General features: G+C 39.8%; 1 protein-coding gene across 3 annotated transcripts in view; it reads right to left on the bottom strand.

Annotated features, from left to right (window-relative positions):
• Positions 1 to 2766: 2766 nt before the first annotated feature.
• MPPED2 (metallophosphoesterase domain containing 2) overlaps positions 2767 to 11142 on the bottom strand; it is a 197174-nt gene continuing 188798 nt past the window's right edge. For all 3 annotated transcript variants that reach the window (XM_077321960.1, XM_077321963.1, XM_077321962.1), the window contains exons 6-7: positions 9768 to 9881; positions 2767 to 4402 (exon numbers count right to left, since the gene is read on the bottom strand). In XM_077321960.1, the coding sequence (XP_077178075.1) occupies positions 4284 to 4402; positions 9768 to 9881 (233 nt within the window). In that variant the 3' untranslated portion in view covers positions 2767 to 4283. The remainder of the gene's footprint in view (positions 4403 to 9767; positions 9882 to 11142) is intronic.

Here is an 11142-nt window from a genome sequence, read left to right as displayed (position 1 = left end):
GGCTATCCTAAAACTAAGGGAAGAAGAGGAGTAAATCTTTGTGTCCAGGGTGTCAAGCCTCCTGCTTTCTCTGTCAACCAGGAAGGAGTGCTAGCCCAGCTTCCTCTTAAGGTGCATATCATCAATGATAGATGAGTTGGCTGAAGGATGCACTGAGAGATCAGCTGAAGGTAGTTTGACCCGGTACAAATAATCTATTTTCTCAGGTTCTGGCTGAACCAATGCTGGTTTACTCCAGATACGAACTGTCAGGTCTTCAAAGCCCTGTATAATAGGGAGTGCTATGATGGTTGGGGTACGGGAGTACAGATAACTGAGGATTTTATCTTTTGGTCTAGTGTCTGAAGTAGAAATATCTAACTCAAGGGTCTTGGCCATGCATAGGAGCTGTTCACCATACATCTTATAGTCCTCCCCAAGGGAGGTGAATACTGGATCAGTCACAGCATCCTCGGGAGATGGTTTGGAGCCAGTCTCCGGACTCCGGACTCATCGTTGCCAAAAGGCAAAAAACAGAATAAACAACGGAGTACAAGCTAGAATGTCTACTAACTGCAGCAGTGAAAAAGAAATTGAGGTGGGAGCTCTGCCCGATAATCAGGTGACCTGACTGGCAGGAAAACCTACACATCCATGGTCAGGCGCCCTCTTTTGGAGTTTTTAGCTAGAAAAGTTCCAAGCAGCAGGCCTGTGCATGCGCAGCCCCTATGATGATGAATGAGTGGTTCATTGTGTAATTTTCCAAAGCAATGGAAAATTACACAAACTGCTCCCCACACACATTTGATCAAACATTTATGAAGAGGCTCAGTTCACTCAGCTAAGTATAAAAGGGAAAGGCTTACAAGTATTCTGCTTTCTTGCAAATGCAGCACTATCAGATTTGAATGTATGAACTGGGGTGAAATATAATTAGTTCTCCTGCCTCTTGATACTTCTGTAAGCAACAGCCCTCCCCATATGCTCTCTGAATTTGGACTGGCACAAACAGTGAGCCTGAAATCTTACTCACACCCTGTACCCCGTATAAACCATCTTCTCAGAAGGACAATTTGTTTTGCTGGAATACTATGCATTGTTTCTCTATCAGGGGAAATAGCACTTCCTGGGATAGATTAATATTAGTAATAAGCAGGATAAGGGTTAAATCCATCATTATCCAGGGCCCTGATTCAAATTGTTCCTTTCAGTAGCTACTGTCTATAGTCATTTAAATATATGAGGGATTCAGTCCCAAGCTCCAATGCTTAGTTTGTTCCTAAGTTCTACTGATTTTAACAAGTGATGAATGTGCAATATACATGTAATGAAATCTCCCCTATGGAGAGATTCACGGCAATCTTAAACACATCTTAAACACAGCTCTAATAAGTCCATTGTAGTAAACTGGCTCAGAGTGGTGTGGATCTGCTTAGGACTGCACTAATGCCACTTTGCTCATTCCTATAATTTGGAAACAAGAAAACAGGATGCAAACTTTAAATCAGAGGGAGGAAGATGTCTAATGTCATTGGCCTAATGCCTTTTATACCCGAGTTTAATGTCTACATCTCACAAAAAAGAACAAAAGATCAGATCCAGCAAAGCCCTACCTTGAGTAGAAGGCACTTCTGCTTGTACACTTCTGCTGATTCCTCCCTGAAACTGGTTACAGCTCCACTGCGATCATTGAAAGGGCTGATCGTTTATGAGCCCTAAGCCTACAAGAGGAGGTACTTCTGGGTGTAGAACATTCATCCATGTAATTTCTTCTTGATTTTGCCAGTATTGGGGACTCAAGACAGGTCTCCAACTCAAATAAAAAATATTAATTAAAAATACGACCCACCACAAAATAAGATCCTTTTGCAACTTATTGAAATCACTGTTTCGGAAGCTTTTTAACAGGAATGCTGAAGGCCCTGATGGATCTTCCACAGTTCCACAGGGCCTGCAAGATGGAGCTCTTCTGCCAGGTCTTTATTCCCCGAGGCACTGTATCACAGCCAGTTTGGTGCAGTAGTTAGGAGTGTGGACTTCTAATCTGGTGTGCCGGGTTCGATTATGCACTCCCCCACATGCAGCCAGCTGGATGACCTTGCAGTGATATCAGGGCTCTCTCAGCTTCACTCACCTCACAGGGTGTCTGTTGTGGGGAGAGGAAAGGGAAGGTGACTGTAAGCCACTTTGAGACTCTTTTGGGTAGTGAAAAGCAGCATATAAGAACTAAATATTCTTCTTCTTCAGGGTCTGTGGTATGGGGGGAGGGGGTGGGTTAGACGGATTTTATCATTGTTTTAGTAGGATTTTATTGTGGGTCATCTATTGTTATCCACCACAAGCCACATCAATGGGAGTGGTGGAAAATAAATGTAATTATGAAGAAATAAATAAATATGGCAGAAATATGCCAGGTTTCTAAAGAGAGTCCACAGTAAAGTCATGATCACAGGCAGTTGGACTGTGTAGAATAGTAGCAGTATTAATATCCACAGTGGCCCCAATTCACACTATGCAGGGTGCACCCGGTATGCAGATGTGCAGCTTTAGAAAAGCAGCCTGGAACCCAGCTTCTCAACTGCTTAGTGGGGAATGGGGAGACTCAGATCCAGTAGGGGGTTTTGTGCCTCTGCTTATATAACCCCTAACTGGGTCAAGCAATCCAGGATTTAGAAGAGCCACTACATTTAGAAGTACTATTTCACAAAATTGGTAAAGCATTCACATAGTTTGCAACTTTCAGAAGGTAAGCTATGTAAAGTAGAAAAAGAATTTCCAAATGAGAGGTATTTAAAAATCTTGCAATTTTATTTGCATATAAAGGCCGCTAGATATATAATATCGCAATAACTTTAAAAGAAACAACTGCTTTCCTAAATTCCATTAAGGTAACATAAAACAGAATAAAGCTCAATAGCATTTACAGTGGTAGAACAGAAATAACTATTTGCAACAATATTTTGTGCTAGCAAGATTGCATTTACACACAGTGCAAAATAAGGAAAAAAGAAATGGAAAGACAATTCAATAATATTTTTAAATATAAAGGACAACAAAGCCTTATTTTAGATAGGCTTGATTGTATTCATTTGATTCTATACATGGCTGAAACTGCACCAAGATTTTAACTCAAGCTCTTGAAGGCCTTGAGCGCTTGGAAAAAAGTGTCACATCCTTCATAATTTAGATGTGCTGTACAGCATAATTTTGCAGATGCTACACTGGCACTATTAAATGTCTAGCTTAGTTATACTGCACAAAAAATACATATATATAAAATCCATATTTAAAAGGAGTCCGCATTTACATGTTTTTACTGCATGGAACACCTGCTCACTGCAGCTTTCATCCCCGTATTTTTAAAGCTGAAATAATTTAAGAAACTCACCAATACAGTGACAATTTAGATTTTCACATACAAGATGCAGCTATCTAATTGGCCATTAAAGTACGCAGAGACAAACTAAACCTAGAAGTTTGTTTCCCCCTCACAGATTCATTACCATTAATAGGCAGCATATGTATCAGGGGGAAAATGGACCATCGTCCTGAGCACACCATCAGTTGTGAGTGCAGAAGCTCTGATGCGGACTAGAGCCCTTCTGCCCAAGAAGGGCCTCTTCCTTCATTAAGATAACTGATGCATACAGTGAAGTGTGCAGATCAGCATCATGGAGACAAATGGCCATCCCTCCTCCTGCCAAATATCTCTGTGACCACTATCCCAAGAGAGTTAGGTGCATTTAAGTCCACTGACCTCTGTGGGCATAAGTGCATGTAACCCCATTGGATGCAATGGCCTGTTGTATGCATAAGAACATGTACAAAACTCTGGCTTGGGGAGCATACCTATGAAACCAAAAACAGGAGGGAAGAGGGTGGCATTTAACACTAGAAATATTATTTTATTATTATTATTATTTTTAAAAAAATCAAACAATAGTTGTGCAAAGTTGGGTGTTTTTTTTCAAACACTGCCTTTTTAAGCTTATTTAATAATATTAAAATAAGGTGTCTCACTCATTAAAAGAAAGCTTGGCTGTCCTTTTGAGAACACGAACGATTTACAATGGCAAGTTCATTAAGAAAGCATAAAACTTCATTTTACAAATTCACAATGCTTTATCAATTTCAAATGGATGCTGCATTTCCAAAAAAAAAGCACAACCTCTATCTGTTCCTTTTGTACGAACAATTTACAAAAAAGCCCCACATCATTTGTAAAGAAACATGTTAAGAGAATGGATGTTTTCTTTAATTAGAAAAATGGCAGTTTGTGGACCTTCCCCCACTGCTGTAGTGCTTCAGGATCCTTGCGGGGTTGGAAGGTCAAATATAATTGGCGGGTTGGTTGGTTGAAAGCTGACTGTACATGTCGAGGCATTAATGTACGTTGTATAACCGTCTGTCATAATGCCGTAACCTGTAGGGAAAATGTGTCACACTTACTGTAATGTAAACAAACAATGCTGACCTAGTACAGTGCCCGGGGGTGGCAGCTGGAAAGAAAGAGGCTTCTTGTAAGCAAGGCTTTGGAGCAAGTTCAGCAAAGCCGTTCAAAAGCTTTGGAACACTCCACATTACTTCCAGATTCAAACATGCAATGCATTTCTACATATATAAAGGCTACCTGTTAGTTTGTTTTTTAAATTGGAGTTTGGGAGCTAAAGAAGCCATAGCTTGGTTGCAGAACTAAATGTCAAAGAAGCCTCCCCCCACCCCACCCCACCCCAAAAAACAAAACAAAAAAAGAATGCCCAGGGTTCCTTGGCTCTTTAGCGACCTGAAATGTTTCAGGAATAATAGGATGAATCGGGGCAAGGCACACCTTGTTGAGTTATCTTATGTGTGTTCGCTTAGAAATAAAATGGAATGTCTTCCCAAATAATGACACACGACCAGCCTTATTTTCCTGTCATTTAGGGCCAAAACAAATGGGATGAAGATCACAAATCTTTGTTAGACTGTAAAAGCTCAACTGTGCACAAATGCAGCTACAGTTTGGATTTGAGCCATGTTGGAACAAGACAGGACATTTAACCCTGCTGTGCTTGCTTTGGCAGCACATATGCTAAAATTGTTATTTAATCCTGCAACTCCCTCTTACTTTCACAGGCTCCCAGTATATTTATTAGCATTTCATATGAAAAAGGTTTTTAAAGTGTATGTCTTTTTCCTTCTTAAGCACTTCTAGGTATGGCGACCTGATTTTGGTTTGCAAAACAGAGCAGGGATTCAAAAATTAAATCTGCTCTCTCTTTCCCATGTGGCCCCAATCTGGATTGCAGCCACACAGACCAGAGATCCATCATCTGTGCAATGTTCATTTGGGCTTTCAGCTGTACCTGGGAACACTCAGTTAAGTGTATCTGCTCCTGTTGTTTTATTTTAATTTTTTTCAGCTTTATACATAAATAAGCAAATCTATATCTGCACTCCTACTGCTTACATACTATTAAGTAGCCAAACTCATGAACAGAGTAGCCAAACTCATTTTCAGTCCTTCTGACATTGAACTTCATTTGCTGTATATCTAAACTAATTAGACTGATTTTTTGAATGCTGTAACTCTTAACAACAGATAAAATTTCCTCTAACCAGTCACTCCATCTGGATGCAGTTTACGTAGTCAACTGCTTTCTACAGACGTCAACAGAGACCTTAAAAAAATGACAGCAACAAATATATAGAAACTAGTAGTTTGTGGCAATAGAGCATGGATCACCAGCCTTTTTGAGCCTATCGGCACCTTTGGCATTCTAACACAGGGTGGTGGATGCAACCAATGACTGCCACAAAAGGTTTTTAGCAGGTTACCCCCATGGGCACCACACTGGGGACTCCTGCCAGAGAGTGTAGGGGAAGGAGAGCTCCACAAGGAAAGTATAGGGAAAACTGCTGTGTGGATACACTGCTGTTGCAAATGCTTCTGCATTCACACTGACACTGAAAAGCTATATGGAAACCTGTCAATATGCTGAATGGACAGATATCATCCTCATACAACCAGCAAAAAAAATGCATAGAAATAGCAGAGGGACATAAGAATCTTGAAAGTGTGAACCAGACCATAGCTGTTTCTACTCTTGATTTCAAACATAGGAAAGGGAGCTGTTAAATTATTGTTTCTAGGGCCAGTTCACAACAGGAACTTAAAGTGGCTTTGAATGATATTCTACACTCACAACCACCGCCCTATTAAATATATTAGGGTAAGAGAATGGCTGGCCCGAGGCCACCAATGAGCTTCCATGGCAGAGGTGGGGATGAGATCCCAGGTTTTAAAGAAGCCTAGTCTGGCACTCTGTCCACTATTGCTGGCTGTCCAAAGTGGAGCTTTTCCAGTGTGCTTCTGGAAGCTCCTTAGTGGCAATTAGTTAATGTGATGGTTAATGGCTTGCTGTCTTCTGATATGAAATGTATTTCTGTGAACTGAGATTTCTCTGGTTTTAATGTTGTAAGCCACTTTGAGTTCTACTGATTGGGAGAAAAGCAGGATTTAAATATTTTATTTTACTTTAAAAAATCAGGCAGCTAGGCAGTTGGAGTACAACCCCAGTGGGCAGATGTGATTCTCCATTAAGGTTGACTCTGTATGCATATGATGACTAACTGGACTGAGATGTCTAAAATTGAATATAGGCCAAATGTTATCCCCCTTATTTTAATGAGCCGCTTTTTTGTCTTTGGTGGGGACAGAGCACAATCTGAATTGTATTAGGGCTCTTGAATACTCAGTAAATTCCTTGTACATTTACAGGATGCATGTCTATCCGACTCGTATACTCTAACTGCATAGTGCTGTGCCTCACAGTAGTTTTTCATAACCATCTCCCATGCTAACAGCCCTTTGTTTTCCATCAGTCTAACAATAATGTCACTGGAAGTTTGATTACTTTCATCTTGTGCAGCAACTACTAAAGAGGCAGGCAATTTGCATGTTGTTGTTAGGGTTTTTTTTCCTGGTGTTCACTTAGCATGGATATCTGAACATTAATATTTATACAAAACCATTCAAACTTTTCCTAGACACATAAGAGTTCTTGTCTGGAAACTGCCATGGTTAAGACTATGCCAGTGCTTTCATCATAAATTCCTTATTTACAGGACTTTATAACCCAGACATAAAAATTCATTTGCATTAAAGTCATGTGGACTTTGGGAAAAAATCAACAATGCCAAGCTTGTGAGCAATATTCTCCTCTGTGAAGTTCTCCAACCCTGTGAGCCTATGGAGAGCTTAATTAGAGTCAGCACAGAAATCTCCAGAGGGGGTGAAATATAAAGCATTTAAATGTGTAATTTTTAGTCCTAGGGTCACAAAGTCTTGCTCTCTCTCTGCTAGTATTTATCTCACTAGGATATAAAAGCCACTAAAGTTCATTAAATATTTAAAAAAGTCTTACACAATGTATTTTAAGTAATCTCTCTTGCTCCCTGCCACAGCAGCTTATTGAGCTAGAAATTTTCCTTGGCCTGAAATTAACAAGGGCTGAATGTTTTGAAAAGCTTCTGTGAAACACTGTACAGGATAAAAAAAATAAAAATAAATATCACAATATGGAACTTAATCCAGAATGTTTTTAAAATTCCCTTTCACCACGGTTTTATTTCACCATCTGCCTGACTGTTTCATAGTTATGCTGTTCATGCCCTTGACTTTCCAAAAGGAAGATATACCGAAAGAAGCCTGTCGATGAAGTAAAATCACAATCAATGGGTTCTTTCATTTTATTTGACTGACTCTAAATGGTTTAAAGAGGTTCTTTACATTTTCATATCTCACAGGTTTCTAGCTAGAGCAAAAGGAAAAGGACATTGATCTTACTATCTAGCAACGGTTTACACCTCATTGAGTGTTATTTTCGAGGGCACTGCAGTTTCTGCATACCCTGGTATCCAGTGGATAAAAGGAGGGGCCACAGATGATGTAATGTCACTTCCAGGGAAACCCAGAAGTGACATCATAATGCTCATGAGACCACCAGAAACTCTATACATTCCTATAGAATATGATGTCACTCCCACTACAGTGGGAGACCTAGCAACGACTGCTGTGCTCCACCTGAGCAGTGATATTGGTCCATGATCCTCCTCATTCCACATTAGTTTAGCCTTCACTGAGAATTTCTCATACTCCAATATATATTATATACATTTATGAAAAGGGCCTGTTTGGAATATTCTGGTCTGGACTGTAGAGAATATGTGAATACTAGATAAATGGGAGGAAGCTAGAGCCGTTGAGTTCCTCCCAATTATATGGTTTTAATATTTATGTCAATAAAGGTACTGAACTATGTTTTTATTTTAATAGTTGTCTCCAGATTTGCCCGATAGTTACTGGTCTCTAGGTAGATTTATTTAAGACATTTACATACAGCCGCTCCCTTCCATGTTAAAGCAGTGTACAATAATATTAAATACAAATGTCATAAAAAATGATTAACTATAGAGTACAACCTTAAAACCATACACAAGAACTTAAAATGTTTGAAATATGGTGTCAATTTTGTGACATGTATGTATTAGAATTCCTGAATTATCACATAATTTCTGCTGATGGAGGAGGGATTTTTTGCTGATGGAAATCCTTCTGCCAGTGGAGCTTTTTTTACTGGGATTCAATTAATAAAATGTTTTGATTAAACATTTCCTGTATTTAATTTTTACACACACACACTTGCATTTATAGGCCACTCTATTGAGCCAGTCACCTCGGGAAGGCTTAGAACAATATATAATACAACCATATAATAACTATTAATACAATAAGTACATTAAAGACCTGTAGAAGCTAACAGTACAACATTATTTAAATTAGTTTAGAGCAGTGTTGTTGTCGAATGGTCTCCGCATTAGGAGAATAGGAGGAGAACCCAATTCTGGCAGGGGAGGCCCATATGATGCCTCCCTGGTGTATTGGCCTCAAGTGTATGCCTCGAAAACAAGGGGCGGTTCAAAATTATTGTAACAGAAAACAGAACCTATCCTGGGCTATACTAAACATTTTCACAATAAATATAAATAAACGTTTCTTATCTCTTCTTTTATATATATATGTATATAAGAACAACCAGAACGGCCTCTAGATTGAACCGTTTTCAAGTGGGTTTTCCTCAGTGGTTGTTTTTCAACTTATTGTATTGTTAATGAAGTCCTTCAAAAGGATCAAGTTTTCCTCTCAGAATTTAAATCATATAAATGTGGCCTTTGGCTCCCAAGTTCGGGGAGGTCTAGTCAAAAGACTCTTCAACTGTATGCCTGGCAGAAGAGCTCCATCTTGCAAACCCTGTGGAACTGTGTCAGTTCTGTCAGGGCCTTGATGTTCTTTGGAAGCTCATTCCACCAGGCAGGGCCCAGGGCAGAAAAGGCCCTGGCCCTGGTTGAGGACAGCCACACTTTTGGGGAGCTGGGGACTACTAGTTGATTGGCTGAAACCTACTGGAATGTTCTCTGGTGGACATATCCAGACAAGTGGACCCTTCAATATGGAGGTCCCTGACCGCATCTTAAAAGTTGAACCGAACCTGGTACACTACTGGGAGCCAATGTAGCTGTTGCAATACTGGTCTTATATAGGTACTACATGGTGTCTTAGGGAGGACTCATGCAGCAGTTTTTGGGACTAGTAATTTCCAGATTAGAGCCAAGGGTAAAACAAGTCACAATAATCCAGTCTAGCAGTGACTGTAACATAGATTGTGCTTGGCAATTATTTGAAAGTCTTCTAGTGCAATTTTATATTCTGCCATTTTCTTAAAGAAGGTATCAAGTTTATTTCTTACCTTCATGGATTCCTCCGAAGACATGGAGTTTGGGTCTTACTCGCCTCTGTACTGTGTTTAACAGTTCCACGCAGCCAACTCTCTGGAGCTCCTTTGGAACCCAGTCTCGAAACCCTAAAAGCAAAATGAAATCAATACTCTTAATTTTCTCTATTCAGGTAAGGTTTCACATAGACTTTCAGGAAGCCATAATTCACTGAAGGTTTATTGCATTATCTGTAATCCTAACATCTCCATTAATGCATACAATGGCTTTTAAGAAACTTTTCATTTTGTCTCTTCTTGGAGATTTTTTTCCCTTTGAAGTCTGCCCCCCTCCTTCCCAATTAACATTTTTTCTCCATTTGATTTATTAAACTACAGCTATATATTCTTTTGTATTACTTGAGGTTCAGTGACATTTATTCCCGGCAGTAACAGTGCCGCTCTGTTTTTTCCCCCCATGGTGGAATATGCTAAGGTAGCCTTGACTGCTTATTATAGTTGTGCCATCACACTGTAACCAGTTTCAGCCTTAGTACTCTGTATGTGCTAGAAATTCAAAGTACCAAACAGAATGATGTAAAGTACTGAATTACTTAATTCAGATATGAACAGCATTTTCATAAACCTAGGCCTTAGCTTTTTATACTGTACAGCAAAGCTGTTCCAGATGGGTTTATTGTAAACCGCCACGAGCTGGCAGGGTCTGGGAGTGGCAGTTAAGAAAAGCTAATATAAATAAATAAATAAAAACAGACATCAGTTACTACATAAGTCCATGGCCTGGTTTCTTATATTTTAAAGGTCAGAAAGGTAGAAACACCTGAGAGGTGGAAGAACCAAATCAAAACTGAATGGAAGCTGTACATTCCTCATCATTGTTACTAATAAACAAACTTTAGTGGAGTTCAGTTTCTTCTTGCCCTCTTGAAAGGAGTGACAATAGCCATTGCTGGTGCTACCTCCTGGCAGTCATTGCCAGCTACCTCTATACCAACCATCACTGGTTCCTTCTCCACTCGCATCTGAGATTTCATGACTTTGCTCTCTTCAGATATGGAGGAGGGTAGGGAATGGTTTTTGTTGGCAGCTGAAGATGGGAACCACAGCAATGGTTTTAAACTATGTGTAGAATGGTACTGGCTAGATATCAGGGGGGAAATTTGACAGTCAGGGTAGTTCAGCAGTAGAATCGGCTGCCTAAGGAGGTTGAGCTCTCCCTCACTGACAATCTTCAAGCAAAGGCTGGACAAATACTTCTCCAGGATGCATTGAGCAGGAGGTTGGATGGTCTGTATGGGCCCTTCCAATTTAAGATTCCATTGAGGCCTAAATATTCTATGAAGGCCTACTGTCGTGAGATCTTATTCGTCTTTAACTTTGGCAAATTTTA

The sequence above is a fragment of the Paroedura picta genome, chromosome 2, assembly GCF_049243985.1.
Source record: "Paroedura picta isolate Pp20150507F chromosome 2, Ppicta_v3.0, whole genome shotgun sequence".
NCBI lineage: Eukaryota > Metazoa > Chordata > Lepidosauria > Squamata > Gekkonidae > Paroedura > Paroedura picta.
The sequence above is the reverse complement of the archived record's forward strand: the minus strand, read 5'-3'. Positions and strand labels throughout refer to the sequence as shown.